At 40.5% G+C, this 18,654-nt stretch overlaps 1 protein-coding gene across 2 annotated transcripts in view; it reads left to right on the top strand.

Annotated features, from left to right (window-relative positions):
• FAM110B (family with sequence similarity 110 member B) overlaps window positions 1-12,661 on the top strand; it is a 128,073-nt gene extending 115,412 nt beyond the window's left edge. For both annotated transcript variants that reach the window (XM_017727480.1, XM_008644942.2), the window contains one exon: window positions 8,882-12,661. In XM_017727480.1, coding sequence (XP_017582969.1) covers window positions 9,184-10,296 — 1,113 coding nt within the window. In that variant the 5' untranslated portion in view covers window positions 8,882-9,183 and the 3' untranslated portion in view covers window positions 10,297-12,661. The remainder of the gene's footprint in view (window positions 1-8,881) is intronic.
• Window positions 12,662-18,654: the final 5,993 nt, after the last annotated feature.

Here is an 18,654-nt window from a genome sequence, read left to right on the forward strand (position 1 = left end):
ATCAAGAGGGGATTACCTTCAGTCGGCCATACCATTGTCTTCCAGTTGTTCAGTAACTAAGACTTGGTATTTCAAAAGTGGCTTTCATTTCGATGTTGCCTGTAGTTTTCATACTCCCAAAATCTTTTGTCAAGCAATCATATTTATAAGGCTTTCCTGTTTCATCTTCCCCAACACCCTATGTGGTCTTTTTTGCTCTTTATTTAAAGAAAACTTGCAAACACTTTTTTTTTTAAGTGGAGGCCTTTGAATGGAAGTGCTGGAGAGGAATCTGTCTCTACATACTGAATCACAAAATTGTTAGGGTTGGAAGGCACCTCTGGAGATCATCTCATCCAACTCCCCTGCCAAGGCAGGGTCGCCTAGAGCCAGTGACACAGGAAAGTGTCCAGGTGGATTTTGAATGTCTCCAAAGTGGGAGACTCCAGAATCTCTCTGGGCAGCCTGTTCTGGTGCTCTGCCACCCTCAGTGTAAAGAAGTTCTTCCTCCTGTTGAGGTGGAACTTCCTCTGTTTTTGTTTCTGGCCACTGCTCCTTGTTGCTGGGCACCACTGGAAGGAGTGGCACCATGCTGTTGACACACACAGTTGAGACATTTGTATAGTGCCGGGTATAGCCTGGCACTCTTGAGTATCTGCCTTGGAGGCCTGCTTCCAGTCTTGACTCCAAATCTAGTGGAGAAGTGTTTTCTTTGTCATCCTCCACAACTCTGACTGCGTTTTTAGGGCTGGCAGGTAGCTGCTGGATAAGACAGCGTGGATGACTAAGGTGAGGAGATCCCTGGTTTTTCTACAGATTGTGAGTTATCATCAAGCTTAGTTGCTTGCATGTCTGTTAATAGAAGTAAGAGCCTCACCTATGCTGGGTGGCATGGGTGCTCAGGCCATGCTCATGGGCCTCGTTCCCTGAACATCTCTTCTGTCCTGCATGGTCATGATCATTCCAGATTTCTCACCGTTCCCTTTCATAGAAGTGAAATAGGGGAGATGTGCAGCCATAGAAGTCATACATGTGAGATGGGGAAAGTGTCCAGGTTCTGACTTGGTTTGATGTTCAGGACATAGCTGAGGCCTTATAGGCAGACAGAAGAGCTCAGAAGTAATTCTCAATTTATTAGTTGAGGGGAAAAGTACTGGCAGAAGAACATGTGCTTTGTGGTGAGATCCAAGCCTAAATATCAGTCACCCAAAATTTTATGAGCACTGCTGCCACTTTAATGGTGAACAGACACTCTCTTTCCCCACAGAATATGCCATTTTAGGTGTGTGTGTTTCAGTGCTGATGAGTTTTGAGGGCTCAGCTTGAGGTTATGTTGTCTTGCAGCAGTAGTTATGAAGGAGGTGAACACACAGAAATCTTCTGGTCATGGGGTCCTCAAGTCTCTGACTACAAAGCTGTGTTGGTAGACACACTGCACATTTAATATAAACATTTGTTTTGAAAATCTATACTTGCACTTTGTCCATTTAAATCTGGCTTGATTTCTTAGTATTTCCAAGATATCAAGTTCTTCTAAGCCAAAGTGTTTTATGTTCTAGGGCTTACTCCATAGTGTAATTAAGGCCTAATCTAATCCCATAGATGCACTGGTATGCTGCAGTAGAGTGCTTTAACATTCATACAAGTTTTCAAACATTTTAAGGATTTAGGACTATGTTTAATTTATCCCAGTGTGACAAATTACTCAGAATTGGCATTTTGAAAATACTGCTATCAAGATGTTTGTTCTACAGGTGAGTTAATGACTATAATTCTTTTGGTGAGGGACACTGCAGAAGTTACAGCTGTTTCCCAGCTGCCTGATTACTGATGACACTTGTGCTTCTGTTGTTGAGGTCCAGACTTGGCAGTGTTTTTGGGGGCTACATGGGTGATGGAATCTGAAAATCCTGCTAGTGATGTGATGTATCTGTGGTAATACTAGAAGGAGGGTGTTTTGCAGGTGTATCTCCACATTTTTGTGGATAGATTTTTATTTCCTTCTTGGCAAGTGCATATGATTTCTACTATACCTATTACCATAAGGATTTCGGTAGCATAACGTATGTCTCTCTCTGAAAGTGGACTTCTTAAGAATTACCATTGACTTGAGATGGGAACTAAAATGAATACTATTCCATTCAAAACATTTTTGCTGAGCTTTGTAATTGGTATTATTTTGTTGTTCTGCCTCCCTCTGTTATCCCCCACTTTGCAGCAGTGAACCCCCAATTAACTTTTTTTTCCCCTGCACACTGGAAGCGCTACCACTAGGAAAAAAAAGGTGGTTTACCAGGATGCCAAATCCAAGCATGGCCGTGAAGGACATCTCCCAGGAGCAAGGAGATGAGATGCTAACTTTTCCTATCAGTGGAGAAGAAAAGAGAAGTGTAGTGCAGATAGCACTGCTCCTTCCATCAGAGCAGAGCAGGAGTTACTGCATCTTGCAAAAATGGGGAAGCAGTGTGAAAAGGAGGTGGAGAAGTAGGAGAGAAGTAAAAGCCCCCCTTTTCCCAGAGAAGGGGGACCCAGCAGGTGGGACTTGGTACGACAGGGACCTATTATCAGGGTTTGATGAACCTATGAAATGTAACTGAACATCAGGGCCAAGTATCCTGTACTGAAGAAGGGGATTGTGTTGATTTCTAAAAGTGCATAAAACATCCTGGGAAAACTGTGTAGGCTCTGGAGACCACAGGATAAACTGGGAATTGTGGCCTTGTTGTAAGGAGGAGGCTGTAAATTTAAAACATGATGCTTATGGAGAGATGCAAAATTAAAAGTATAGAAGTGGTTTGGACTTGAGACCATTGACACTGGCTGATGAACAAGCAGTAAGGGTGTTTCCTAAAACTTTGTGAAGTGTTTACAGCATCATTCTCATAAAATGAACACTGAAATAGAAATATTCACATAAGGCTACAAATATAATAAAAAATTGCATTCCTTATTATATTTTTTTAGGCCCTTCTCTGATTTTTTTTGTTTAAATGAGCAACTGAAATTATTGCAAAGAACACAATACTGTCTAAGCAACACAGGAGTCCAAAGAAAACAGAACTGATTTCCACTACAGCTTTTACAAGCACAGCCTGTAGTATTGCTCTAAATAATAAGACATTTTATATTGGTTTGTACTGTCTCGTTGGAAGAATGGGAAACATCATTTCTGGCCTTTCTTGTGGATTTATGCAGCCTGTTGAAAGAAATCAGAGTTTTCATCATTGTGAGGTGTCTATAGGACAGTATTTAACCCAGAAGCATCACTGAGAGTGGATTGTTGCTACTGGGTAGGAGATGTAACAGTGATGGATTTCAGAGCTAAAAAGAAGCAAAATACTTTCTAAAGTTTTTTCTTTCGAAGAGGCATCTGTGTCCAGCTCCCTGTGAGCTCTAGGCATACGTTACTGGGTTAGTATGTAACTATAGTTGCTAGGTTGCTTTTCTGCTTTCCAGATGTTTATACCTCCATGGATTTTCCAGCAGCTACTTCAACTTAACAGTGTTAGCATTTGTGGTTATGGCAATGTTCTGCTTTAAGCCTCACCACCTTCAATGCATGTTGAAATAGGAAGAGTGCTCAGTGGTGATGCTGTTGTATTTATGGAGAGTTTTGTCTTAAAAGTCTTTGGTGTAAGAGCAAAGCAGAATTAGCATAAATATATCAGCCCATATTATGCTCAGCTGTATAAGCTATTACAGACAATGCTAGTTGTAGGTTGGGGTTTTTTGGTTGGAAGTAGTATGTCAGCAGTGAAAAGTGACTGCCTTTGCCAAAGTTACTACTTTCCCACTTGGTGGAAATTTCTCTTGTCTACATAATTCTGCCACTCTTATTTTTAGGTCACTGCAGTTCACATCATTCATGACCTTTCGAAGGTTTAAATGTATACTTGAACAGATAGATGTTACTCTTACGGTTCACTGTTCCATGTTTTAGGGAGGAACAGATTTGAAAACAGGCACTTTCATTAGTATTTTGAGTCATGGTATATCTGAAAGACTATTTTATCTCCTCATGCTTTATCTTGACAGTTAATATTATGTGAGATCAAGTCTACACAGCATACACATCTTTATCTAAAATTGGTTTAAAAAATGAAATACTGTTGCCATTCTGGATATGGATGACCTTTTATCAATTTCAGCCAAGTTGACTTAGGCTTTGCCTGTATTTTTAAACTTAGTAACATATATATGTGAGGATTACAGAGACAATTACCCACAGAAGAACTTGTATCAGTTTTAGGCATACACATTAGTATAACTTAGTGCATAGACCTGTACCAGTTGTTCTCAGCAAAGCTCTCATTTGTAGGCCTTGCAGTGACTGTTAACAAACCAGCATCTTGGGTAATGGGTAATGGGACCTGCAGCTCTGAAGTGCATCCAGGTGTTAGAGGGCCCTGACATTTTCCATCTGTGTCCTGTGTTCCTGTGCAGATTTTGTTTCAAGAACTCTTTGAATCCTGGTGCAGCCACTTCTTGATTACTTATACTGGAATTTATGTCATGTTTATGGTGCATCTTGAGGTAATGGTAGTGATATTTTATCGCCTGGAAAATAAAGTTGACACGGGCCTTTAAATATCAAGGAAAGCAGAGTAAAGGCTGTCAGCCTTCATTATATTTATCCACTGTGCATCATCCTACCTTCTGTGCAATCCCTTCATCTGCTGTGCCAGAGGAATGAATTAAGAGCAAGAGCTTCATTGAGCAATGTCCTCACCAAAGTCAAGGACAGAAATTTCACTAATTACATTTGGATCACATTTTCACATTGCTTTTTGCTGCTTTTTTTGTAACTTGAATACTGCTAAAATACGTAGTGCCCTTCTGTGGATACTTTTAGACATAGACTGGCTGAAACGTGGCCAATGTGTAGGAGCTACAGGACACCACAGAACCAGGGAGTGGAAGCATGCTATTTACTGTCAGTTGACATCATTCAGTCTGTGTTTAGAATGCAGTTTTGGGTATGAGAGGAAAAAATGGACTATATTATTGTACAATACTATTGTATTCATAACAGTGCTAGAAATAAATACTTGCCACAATAGGGTCTGTTCATAAATTTCTCATACATTTCAAGAAACTGCATATTTAGAATATATGGGCCTGGGATTCCAAAGTTTCTGCATAGTTTATCTCCTCCTAATGTCTTGGCTTTAAATTAAGGAAAGAATATTTTATAGGAGATACATTTGTAGTTAATGTTAGTTGTATAGCTATTGCTGTTCTGGGCTGTGTTGTGTTCCCCTAAATCATGGTTATTTAAATAGGAATATCTGACAAACGTATTATGGACTAAGAGTGATTAGAGTGTGATGCCTAGAATGAATTAAATGCTTTGAATCTCTGCCTCTGCAACAAAGGAATCCTGAATTGAAGTGTCTGGCTGAAAATGCAGTTTTAAAACCCCAAAACTTTGTGCATTTTGTATTCTACTCAGCAGGTCTGCGATAGTTGCAGGGTATTAGAGGAACTCAGTAAGAACTTTCAGGAAGGTTTTATTAATGTATGCATAGTATTAAATAGAACTATGTTTGAATGCATGCATAGGTTTTTTGTCTTTGTTTTTCTTGAAATAATTTCTTAAGTCCAGTAGTATTGTGAGGAAGAGCAATAATGGAAATCCAGAGTGAATCCTGAAAAATGCAGGTCAGTCCATAGAAGGATTACACCTATAGAGCAGACATCTGGGTGTAAACAGAGAGAAAGGAACATTTCTTGTGTCCCTAGGTATATTTCACACATATTCTGGGCGTGGGTGAAGAAAACCTATTTGCCTTTGAATTTCTGCAGGGCATTACTGGTACCACAGATGTACACAAGAGGGAATTCAGATGCCTAATCAGTGAGTTTCTTTGGAGTTTAAGCCACAAAAAAGCCATTTCTCTACCCTGGTTGCTTCAATGATGATTTTCACAACTGGAATCTAAGTCTTCCTAAGACTACACTGTACTGCTGCTCTCAACCTCTATCATTAGCAATAAAATTAATAAGTAGCAAGGCTCTGTAGTGTCTCTGTGGTGTTTCAGGTGCCCATGGCTGGTAGGAACTGAACTCACTTTCCCAGCTAGCAGCAGGATCAGGCTGCAGCCATCACCAGCACAGGCAGAAGTTTCATTATTTACATTCATCCACTTCTCTTTCATCACACTTTCTTTTTTAACTGTATCTGGTTAGTAATTTTTATCTCTCTGAGATGAGAATACTGAATAAGCTTTCTGGTGATATTCAAGTGCAGCATTTCAGTGAAATGCAGTAGTTTAAACAATACAGAAAAAGATCATTTCTTTTCCTAGCTGTGTGTTCCTTAATTTATACCAGCAGCCCCACAGGTACAAAGCCTCTATGGCTGGCCACGTAACCACTTGGCTGTTACTCCCCAGGCTCTCTGTGCTGGCTCAGGTGGACATTTCTGCCCTGGCTCCTCACCGGGTCCTTGCTTTTCTTTCTAGATGCCTGAAGCACATTGCCAGTTGCAGCATGTTTCTGTTGACTCCGGGGCACTTGGCTCCATACGTGCTTGCAAACAAGCGCGCTTGTTCTCTCAGATAAACATGCTTGCATGGTCGGATTTATTTTCCTTATTTTTTTTTTCCTTTTAAGTGTGGTGTTGAAGCCAATGTGTATTCTCAGCCTCCTAAGTAATGCTTGCTGACATTGATGAGGGCTGTCCAAAGTGAGGAAGATGTTAAATGTTAAATGAAAAGGCTTCCAAAAGCAGCCTCAAGCCCGAGGCCTCAGTTCCCGCAGCTCTGATCTGTAGTGTGATATGTGTGGAGCCACTCACCAGGAGGAGAATGGAGTTGGTAGCTGTCCTCTGGGGCAGGACCATGGTCACCTTTAATGACAGTGGTCAAGGAGGAAACTTGTCTTGCTTACTCAAGTAGTAATTCAGTTGGGTGACAGTGTTTAGTACAGAGAACTGCATTGTTTGTGGGGTTTTCTTCCTCTGGATGAAACCCCTGCTCTCACATAGGTTTTATTTCCACGCACAAGTATTAAATATACACATCAATGGGGTATTTATACAGGCACTTAGCCATCCAGCTCTGAGCTGGCAACATGGAAAGATTTGATTTGTGTGTATGGAAGAGAAATGTGTGTGCGGATGCATGTTGGAATTGCCTTCTGTGCATTTGGAAATTTCATACTTAATTTCAAAACAGTATCAATAAATATGTTGATTCAAATGAGGAAAGCTTTTTCTCTTTCAGAGAGACTTAGTTTAAATTCAGGAAGTCAAGCTGCTGAGGAGTTAGCTCTAGGATTTATAAAACAACATTGAAAGAGAAGTTTAATTAACATTTCACTACCCTTTCAATTTCACTGAACGCGTGTCTGGTTTATCACCCGCCTAAATATGTTAGTTTGTATTTGAAGAATGCTTGTGACAGTGAGCCTTCAGGAGAAAGCTCAGCTTTTTCCTATAATCTCATTATAGCATTCGTATATTTTATTTGCTTGCTTTGACTTTGGACAATATATAGAGAAAATTCAATGTATATATCACATATTTCTAAACATCAGTAGTTGAGGTGGTTTTCTTTTTACTGTTAATGTAAGCTGGAATTTCATTTTTTTGTGGGTTTTTTTGGTCAAAACAATGTAAACCCTGTATTAGTAAGTTGGGTATTGATGGATGAGCACACACAGGATGACAGTAACATGAAAGCAAGTCATCCCAGGGAAGGATGCTGCTCTCTGTTCCTTAGGACAGAGTGAAGAAGTAGCAGCTGCTTTTCTTTCTCTCCCTGAAGATCACAGTGATAATAGAAATGGGATATTAAAGAGGGCATCATGGATTAATGGGGCAGTAATAAAACAAATGAGACCCATTAGCGAAATCACTGCTTGAGAAGTAGATTCTGTGATAAGTGCCCTTCAGTGCCTCGTGTAGGAAAAATTGTTTCAACACTTGTAATATCATCCGTGGTGTTGGATTTTAGACTGCTGTGACAATCTAAGTGATAGAACCTTAAAATAATTTAGAAGATAAATTTCATTTGTACTTACTGCCTGATAGAAAACCTGAATGATTATATCTACATGTTGAAGACAAGTTCTTTTTTTCAAACCCAGTCAGAATGTTTTTGCGTTTTCCCAAAATCTTGCATAAAAAAACAAAGCCATTTTCTGTTGTTCTGTTAAGCCTGTAAGGTGATCATGAGAGCTTCGAAAGCCTTTTTTTATTGCTGGAGCACCAGTGCTGTGGGTACTAGTGTTCAAACAGACTTGGAACTGGAATTGGTGGATTTAGTGACATCTCCTGTTTTTATCTGTTGATTTTTTTAATTAGATTTACAAGGACAGTTGTGCATTGCACTTAAAACACTACATGTCTCTGTTTGCTCTCTGCTTTTTAGACCAGATTGTTTTCTGGACAATTTAATGAATAAGGAAAATACACTTAATTGCTGAGATTTATACAGTATGTTTCCTATAAAGAGAAAAATGTTTGGGGTTTAGAGATAAAATATGTTCACAATACAACTTAACAAAGGCAAATATATTAATATGAAGTTCTCTTTTACTGGCAGATGGGTGGGTCTAAGTCTCTGAATTGTCTCATTCTGCTTCCCCTTCTCCCTGTAGAAATATATGGCTGTATTGTGGTGGGGCTTAATTCTTAATTTTTTTGAATTTTTTTTTTTTTTTTAAATTTCCCAGTGTAATTTCATTAAATCCAAGCTCAGAGTGTACATATCAAGCAATACATGTCTTGTAAGATGCAGAGGGGTGCGGGGCAGGGGCACCCTGCGCGCTGCCTCGCTGTGCCACCCGCGGCAGCATCCCAGGCGGCGGTGGGAGAGGAGGGCCGGGAGGCAGCTGTTGCTATCGCTCTGATGTCAGGCGCTCCCGCTAACGTGTGGTTGGTTATTCTGCATTTCAGATCGCTGCTGGTCGTGGAGCGCAGAGGGGACAGCCAGAATCCCACATCTTTCAGCGAGAAGAAAGGAGTCAGCGGAGCAGACTAATACGGACTTGTGTCGGGTGCCCTTGCCCTACAAAGGCTGCCTTTAAAAGAGAAACGCAGTGTTATTTAATGAGCTGTGAGATGAGGCACTGCTGCTAACACTCAGATCCCAGGATTCATCGGCTACTCATTGTGCTTAATGTACATGTTTCTGCACCGTGCATTTAGGAGATCCCAGAGAAGAATCCAAAACGGCTGCGGGGGAAAGACCACCAAACATGCCTACAGAAACATTACCGACAGGTAGCATGGTGAAGCCGGTCAGCCCTGCCGTGACTTTCACATCTGCCGTTCCTCTCCGCATCCTGAACAAAGGACCTGACTATTTTCGCAGGCAGGCGGAGCCTAATCCAAAAAGACTGAGTGCAGTGGAGAGGCTTGAAGCCGACAAGGCGAAATATGTCAAGAGCCAGGAGGTCATCAATGCCAAGCAGGAGCCTGTGAAGCCGGCAGTGCTGGCGAAGCCACCGGTCTGTCCCGCGGTCAAGCGAGCGCTGGGGAGCCCCACCCTGAAGGTCTTCAGCAACAATGCAAAGACTGAGAGTGGAGTCCAGAGAGAAAATCTGAAACTTGAGATTTTGAAGAACATCATCAACAGCTCTGAAGGCTCCAGCTCAGGTTCAGGGCATAAGCACGGTCCCCGAAATTGGCCACCCCACAGAGCCGATTCAACAGAGCTGAACCGACACTCATTCGCAGAATCCTTGAAGGTTTACCCCACGCAGGGCTGGAGCAGCCCACAGGAGAGCAGCTCCAATGTCAGCAGAAGGCTGCTAGATCAGTCAGCAGAGACTTTCTTACATGTCTCTCACAGCTCTTCAGACATTAGGAAAGTAACTAGTGCAAAGCCCTTAAAAGCAATACCCTGCAGTAGTTCAGCCCCACCTCTGCCTCCAAAGCCCAAAATCACTGCCATTGCCACCCTGAAATCCCCAGAGATTGAGGCAGTCGAGTCTGGATGCGGAGTTAGTAGAAGACCCTCCCTACAGCGATCAAAGTCAGACTTGAGCGACAGATACTTTCGCGTTGACGCAGATGTCGAACGGTTCTTTAACTACTGCGGACTGGATCCTGAAGAGCTTGAAAACCTCGGGATGGAAAACTTTGCAAGGGCTAACTCTGATATTATATCCCTCAACTTTCGCAGTGCAAGCATGATTAGCTCAGACTGTGAACAGTCTCAGGACAGCAACAGTGACCTTAGAAATGATGACAGTGCCAATGACCGTGTGCCATACGGCATTTCTGCCATTGAAAGGAATGCCAGAATCATCAAGTGGTTATATAGCATTAAGCAAGCTAGAGAGTCACAGAAAGTGTCCCATGTGTGAGAGAGAAATCCACCGTAGAAAAAAGCAAGGACTGTATCTTTGTCTGTGAATATTCAGTTTGTGAAGGGTTGTGAAGTCTACTTGAAGTCTTGTACCCTTCTCAAATCTCTTTGTGTTGCTTGTTGTGCAATGTTTCCAAGTTGCATGCCTGTCAACATGTGAGCTGACCTGGCTTCCACTTGAACAATAACTAACTACAAAGCCTGGCTGAGCATACACATTATCTGCCAAAAGTTTAAGACATGAATCTGATTAGGGCTTCAGTATAATCAAAGTGTTTACACGGAAAGGTTATATGACTTCTTTGGTATTTATGTGGTTCCTTGTGGATTTTATATATGTCACTTCTTGTCTTAATACAGATATTGTCAACTGACGTTACTCGTTTCTAAGTTGAAACAGAATCCCTTTGGGGGGAAGAAAAGTGAAATTGGCCAAAATAAGAGGTTTAGGCATACGACGATAGGCAAAGCAGCCTTATCTCTTGTAGAAAGTGCATTATGGGCACACGAAAGCTGTTTCTAAAAGGCAAAGAATGCTATGTTCTTAAATTATGTATTGTTGTTAAACTATATATCCCTACTTGTAGTAAGGCACTGTTCAGTAAAAGTTTCTTTTTCCTAGGTAAGCTCCCTCTGTTTTACAGCAGACGTAGTCTAGTGAATCTGCTTGACCTCTCATAAACTAAATGAGTCTTGCATTTGGGTTGGTGTAAGCATTATAAGGATTTTGTATTATCCCAGCTGGAAAAGCTTAAAGAAGGTTGGAGTTAACAGATGAAAACAGCGCAGGTACAAGATTTTGTGGGTTTGATTTTTACTCAAAGATTCCTGGTCTTAAACTTTTGACAGGAATAATTAGATCCTATAGCTGATATTGAATGCCTTTATTAGTCAAAACACATCATGACTACAACCTCCATGCTGTCTTAATTTTTTTTCTAGACCTATTTGAACAGTTAATGAACAAAAATGGAAACACACAGCCATATCAATATAACACCTCCTATTCAGAAGTAAATACACTCAGTAGCTGAACTATTATCTGAAAAAATGTGATTATGTTGTCTTGCATATGTTATATCTAAGGCTGTGAAAGTTTGTTCCAGCTCTAGGAAAGTGTAGAAACATGACAGTATGTAGCTTTTCTTTTCTTTTTCTTTTCTTTTTCTTTTCCTCCTTAAGATGGTTAGTGCTGCCAATCAACCTGTTACAAATCTTTAAACAATCTGTGTCTTCCCAGTGGTTTAATTAACTGTCATTTCAACTGACAGTGGTGGTGTGGTAGTGGAGAAGTTGAAAGTACAGTGGTCTGCTTCATTATTATTGTATACATGATTTGAAGTAAATTGCAGCACTACCTTATACTACATCAGCTAATAGGAAACTTTTTTATTGTGTAAATGCTGTAAGACTTTGTATATACTTCAGTTGTTATGAAATCTTTAAAAGGAAGAGTGTTATGCTAATAAATAGCTCCTGGTGCAGGTATGGTAGGGTTTTTCGTTCTTATTTTCACCCCTCCCATTCTTAAAATTATATCAGGAACTCAATTGCAGTGTGTTATAGTGCTGTAGAAGGTCTTGGTTAAATAATAGTTCCAGTAAAAGGTTTCTTTTACTAAAGTGCTTTTCAGAATATAATTTTTTATAAAATAACTATAGCAGCATGATCTGTCTGAAGAACTAGAAGAGATTTTCAAGACTCCTAAAATAGCTTGCTTCTTCCTTACCTAGCAATGTTACTGTTCCTGTTTATAGCATCTGTTCGTAATGAATCACCGCAGTCTTCTGAATTATTCTTCAGTAGTGCTTATTTATATATTTGAATATTAAAGATGTTTTACAAAGTCGAGTTCTATCTTTTCTCTGAGAAGCCTGTAGCCCAACTTCTTATAGATAGCTACAGTTAATGCAGGCAAGACTGGATGCGGAGCCATGCAGCCATTTGTTTCCTATGGAATTATCCTACATCCAGTTTTATATAATTGTTCTCTAAATGGTTGTTCATGGAGGGGGGCAAGCATACATTCAGTTTCAGCACACATTCAGCTTCAGGAGGCTACTCTATGATTTTTACAGTTGACTTCACAACCTAAGACTTACAACATTCCTAGCTCAGACAAAAAAAAAAAAAAGAGGAGCTCTGTATTTCAGCTACAGGCACATTTGTGACATTTTAAGCTCCATGGGTTTCAGTTGGCATTGACATCACACTGGTTTTTCAAGCATATTTTTCCAACAGTAAGTTCTGCTCAGTTCAGTGACTATTTTGCCAAGGAAAATAATGCTTGAGGGATTAAAGCCAAGTGTAATGCAGCTGTATAGCAATGAAATAAAGAAGTTAAAACTGAAATAAAAAATGCACTTATATTGTTCTCTCTCAAGTGTTTTAAGAATTATGATAAGCATGCTATCTCAAGTGTTGTCAGCCAAAAACAGTAATAAAGAAGCCTTTATAACTAGAAAATGGATTAGAGCATATGCTAGTATTCTGAACTTGTTTCCCAAGGTTTGTTGGGAAGCCATAGGCTCTTGAGAAATCAAAATCATTTCCTTTTAATCACGCAAGGGGTTGTGAGCTATCTGTAAGAGGGCATTTCCTCACCCAAGATCTTAGGCAGCACCTTTGAAACAGCACATGTTCTGCCTTCGCCATCCCTGTTTCCTACAGTGTGCACAGGAATAAGATTTTACAGGACCTAGACCTTCACAGTCAGCTGAACTTGCAGCTCTGGTGAGATTGCAGTAATAGAAATCATGGGATTGCAAAATGTCCACAAGGCTTTGAACAAACAGGTAACAATTGCCTTCTTTTGTTGCTTTATTGCTGTTTATGCAGATAGTATTTAATTATTTATGGTCTTGTTATTTACTTGTATGTTTGCGTAAAACCCAAATCATTGGTGTCTGATTGTTTTTGTATTCAAATGGGAATAACCATTATATATAATATAATATAATATTATATATTATCTGCCTTTGCAGACAGGTAATCCTATCATGTCAAGAGTGCATTACTTGTCTCTGCCTTAGGAGATTCCTGAGTGCTGAATGTTGAATTCACAAAGAGTTGTAACCAGCCCAAATGCTTAATCGGGGACCTGTTCTGGTCATGCTCCTTCTGTGTCCAGCAGGCATTTACCCAGGTACAAAGTGCACAGCAGGTGTTTGCAGCTAAATAACAGCTCTTGCTGCAGCTCTGGAGGGAAATGCAAGCCTGTGGTGTCCTGTGAAAGCTGGTACTGAGTCCCTGTACTGACAGTCCTGGCCACAGCAGTGGAGAAAAATGCAGTGTGTCTTCAGTGATTGATAGGAACTCATACACACACAAAAGAAACTACCACAGAGGTTATGGTGATTCTGTTAATTTGACTTGCCGGAGTGGGAAAGGAAGAGGAAAACGGTGTGACCAAGTACACTTTGAAAGCTACCTACAGCTTTGCACAGAGATAACCATTTATCTAAGTGAAAGAGGTGGGCATCAAAGTAAAACTGGTCTTTTAATCACTTCGTGTTATATAGTAACAATGTCATGAAAAATGAGAGATAGAGGATCTGTGCCACAAATCTACATTCAACAAATACAAATACTGAAATTGTCTTTTTTTTTTATGGGTAGTTTCTGCAAGGGAGACCTCTGTGCTGTGAGGGTATGCACCATCTGAGTGACCGAGGGCTTTTGAAGGGTAAACAGAGAATGATGATGCTTTTGGCAGTAATTCAAAAATCAAAAGGCATGCTCAGACAACAGAGCCAATCAGTATTGCTGACTTATCTCTTTTTACAGCAGTTTATCCATCCGTGGAGGCCGTACGCACTTGATTCTAGTCATTCAGTGAAAAACAAAGTGCTTAATGGAGCTCTGCAGTACAGAGCTGAATAATTGCAGTCTGCAGGAGAACAGGAAGGGAACGAAACCTTAAAAATAGTCATCCTGATACCTATTGGTTATGGGATGATATGTTTAGTACATTATATTCAGAGCTCATTTGTTTGTAAGAAACTTCTTATTAAGCAGAGTAGTCTAACAAATCTGGGAGGTTCCCAGGTTTTTCCAAGGGTGTAGAACTCTTGTTCTTTGTGATTAATGCTGCCACACCAGTAACTGAACACATTAGGCTTAGGATGTAAGAGCATCTGGAGTTTTGTTCCCATGAACAGTAAGGGTCTGTTGCCTATTTTGGCAATGAATATAAATGCAGATATAAATGTGCTATAAAGGAGAATAAATTGGTCAAGGTGTTTTGTCCTGAAGTATAAAATAGCTCTATATTAAAATCCTTGTTACCAAGGCTTAAACATTCACTGATATTCTGAATTCATTTGACATTCCTTGCTGTCAGCAGAAAGACTCCAATAATCTGCCCTTTGAAATACGTCATCCATAGCTTAATGGGAAAGGCCATTAAAATTGTTTGTTCAGTGTGAGGACTTTTATCTCCTGATGATGGCATCTGTTAAGTGAACCTCTAAATAAGCACATTTCAATCAGAAGTATTAACCCCTAAATGCCTTTATTTTTCTCCCTGAAAGCCCAAATGGTGATCGATGGATGAGTCCTACCATTTGTTACAGTTACTACATTATTGCTAAATACTCAGTTGATGTCCCTTGGGCTGCAGTGCAGTCTATAGTGGAGACACCTACACTACACCCTCTGTCTTGCCCTGGTAGGTATGAACAGCCTTCAAGCATATTCTACATTAGATTGCTTAGGAACTTGGTTGTGGCTGCCCATCAAAACTGATTAATAACAGGAGTGACTTTTTTAAAAAAATTGCATGAAAAACAATCATTTATAGAACTAAAAAGTTGTCTCCTGAATGTAATTTTTCTAAATTTAAAGTAATTTTCATGGTGATCTTATGACGAGTAAGAGTGTGCTAGTATCTGTGCTATTACTGTTTCTTGCTTTTGGCACAGCAAGTGGTCTCTACCTTCTTGGTGTCTCACCCTTTTTGAGTTTTCCCAGCTTCCTTCTTCTTTTCTGTGTGTTCCTTCCCTTGTGGTGTCTGACTTTTACATCATCTCTCCTTTGAAACTTATAACCAAGGTCATCATATTCTCCTCGCTTAACCTCCTTCGAAAGCAACTTTCCCACAACTTGTTCTGTCTTTTATAAGCACTGTATTCATGACAGCCTGTTCCCAAGAGAGTAACTCTGTGGCAACAGTTGAGCTGCCATGTCCTGAAAAGACAGTAATTTTTTTAATGGATTATTTTTAATTTTCTGGGCTGTCATATTATTTGCAAGCAAGATGAAACAGCAAGAGGTGCTTCTTCAGGAAGATGCACTGATTGAAAACACTCATGAAGAACAGGACGTCAAACATACCTTGGAAGTATCAAGCTCTTGGTGCAAAATTGCCTGTATTTTTTTCTCTGTCATATCTCACTCAGTGCATACTCCTGCTCTTTCTTTGTCTCCAAATAAAATGCTGGCTTTAGGACTGCAGTGTGCAAAGGTGGTACAATTTCCAGTGAACAGAATGCTATGGGCCCACTGGCTAAGAAATGTTTATTGTTTTGCCTTCTGCTGTTTGGTAACAGGGTACCTGTGTGTCTTGTGGCTTTGGCATCCAGACGACTTGCGCTGCATGCGCAGTTCGCAGGCAGCTGGTCAGAGAGCACTGCCTAAAGGAACTTGTAAAACAAAAGGACAGTGGAAGATCCAGGAGGGACAAAGCCTGTCCTCACCCTGGCTATTGTGGAAACCTTTCAGCTGTGGTAAGAGAAGGTTTAGAAGCTGAAGTCCCCAAACTGCCATCTCATGCAGTTCTGGGGCTGAAGGTCTGAGACTTTAATCCTGTGTATGAGGAAAGGGTATCTGGGTGTCTGGGATGCAGGATAAATCAGTGTGTGGAAGCAGAAGACACTTGCTGAAGCCTGCTACTGTTTCACTAAATACCTGCTATTCATGTCTTAAAACATGAAGACAAAAAAAGGAACAGGGTTGAAATTTGGAGAACAGCTGTGTATGCAAATGCTTTCAGACAAGATGCGGAGGTGGGCAGATAGTTTTGCTTTTTAAGAAAGGAAGCTTTTAAAAGATCTTTTAATAAATGACCTGCTTTTCAAGTATATTAATCTTTTATGAAGTCTGTCTTGCCATTCTGAACTGTAAAAGCTTTGCTACTCTCAGCACACAGCATTTAGAAATGTACCAATGGTGATTTGGAGTGACTTAAATAACAGGATAAAAGAGTGCTTAGCTGAATGTGAACTTTATTTTACTAAAATTTTGGATGGTGGTGGTTTTGTTCTTTATTTTAAATTGATTGTAGGGGGAAGTAGAAAATTAATGTAGTCGTACTTACTACTGTTGTCCTTCAAATAAGAATGGGAAGTACAGGCTAATGTGTCTGCATGAAAATTACAGTATTTGGTTTTGGCAAAGGCTTGATTTTCTTCATTCATGTTTTGCATACCTCGGAGTATATCAGCTTACACGTATCTGGCACAAAACTCACTCATCCCATCTGAAAATGCTTTCTTCAAGCTCATGGGTTTGTGTCCATGTGGTGTATTTCCTACAAAACAGACACTGAGGTGCTGGAGCATTTCTAGAGAAAGGCAAAGGAGCTGGTGAAGGGTCTGGAGCACAAGTATTACGAGGGGTGGCTCAGGGAGCGGGGGTTGTTTAGCCTGGAGAAAAGGAGGCTCAGGGGGGACCTTAGCCCTCTCTATGACTACCTGAAAGGAGGTTGTAGCTGGGTGGGAGTCAGTCTCTTCTCCTAAAGAACAAGTGACAGAATATGGGGAAGAAGCATTGGATGGTAGAGTCACCATCCCTGGAGGTGTTTAAAAGACGTGTACATGTGGCACTCGGGGATATGGTTTTTTGTTCATGTGTGGTGAACTTGGCAGTGCTGAGTTAATGGTTGCACTTGGTGATCTTAAAGGGCTTTTCCAACCTAAGAGATTCTGTGGTTGGTTTGTGTTTAATGACTCTGAACAAAGAGCTGTCAAAGTGCTTTAAATTTCCCCTGGATTTTTTTCTATCATGTTCAACCAACAAAGCCTTACAAACCCTCTTGTACACACTGAGTGAAAATAGAAGGTTTGTATCAGTACATATATCCTCTGGTATTGAATTCAGGAGGTGGAGAACAGGCATGGAGCCATAGTGTAAAACAATTTTTTTGCTGTTTTTTTCCTGATGAAATTTCAGGTTTGGTGGTGTTTTTTTTCCTCCAAAATGCTGTACAGTCAAACAAAGCCAAAGAAGCTAATAAAGTGTGTGTGTGTATATAGATACATAAGAGCAAAAATATATCATAGGACCTGTAGCAATAGGACAAGGCATAATGGGTGTAAGCTGGAAGATGGTAGTCAGACTAGATATTTGGAAGAAATTTTTTGCTCTGAGTGTGGTGAAACACAGGTTGCCCAGAGAGGTGGTTGATGCCCCATCCCTGGAAACATTCAAGGTAAGGTTGGTCTAGTTGAAGATGTCCCTGCTCATTGTGGGGGGATTGGACTAGATTGTCTTTACAGGTCTCTTCTAACCCAAATCATTCCATGATTCTGGGTTTTGCCCACAGGAAACCTTAAAACCTGTCTAGCATAAGGAAACCTTAAAACCTGTCTGGATACTTCATCTGGGAAGATCATGGAAAAATGAATATCCAAATTCTGGCCCCATTGAAGTCAGGGGGAATTTTACAACAGATCTTTAGTGGGACAGGCAGCATTTCACCCACTGTGAGAACTTAATTTTGGTCTATTTGGGGATGGATGGGGTTTCTTTCTCTGTATTGTGAATATCATGCACTAGTTTTCTACCACTTTCTCACCTATTATTCTGTCTGCTCAAAAAGTACAAGGGGGAAATCCCTCCACACAGTGCAGATAGGAGCCCTGGGAGGAGCGAAACCTTGCAGAGATGAGGCAAAGAAGAGTTTTGGTGAAGCACAGATGCTAGTACTGGTGTGAGGAGAAGGTCAGGACCTACCTGCCCAGCACAGGGTGTGTTTCTACACATAAGTAGCACACGTTATCATTTGCTTTCTGAATTTTTACTGAAAAGCTAATGACCAGATTATGGAAAACCTGCAAACTAATGAGCCATCATGAATATTCATATCAAGCCTCAGGGGTGCTCTGCTGCTCATTTTTAACCACCAAGGAGGTCTTACAGGAGCAGTGTATGACCAGTGCTACTTGAAAACAAATTTACCCTACTCCAAACCACATTTAAGTAGTCAGCTGTGATACCAAAAATCTTTATGGGCAGTTATTTATTTGAGAGATCATTTCTGAGGTTTTCAGGATGGACCCTGGTCCTTGGAGGTCACATGGAAGAGTGTGCACTTCTGTTGTTGTCCTATTTTCAGCTCTGCTTCAGAAGAGTGAGA

The sequence above is a fragment of the Corvus brachyrhynchos genome, unplaced genomic scaffold (genome assembly GCF_000691975.1).
Source record: "Corvus brachyrhynchos isolate BGI_N302 unplaced genomic scaffold, ASM69197v1 scaffold60, whole genome shotgun sequence".
NCBI lineage: Eukaryota > Metazoa > Chordata > Aves > Passeriformes > Corvidae > Corvus > Corvus brachyrhynchos.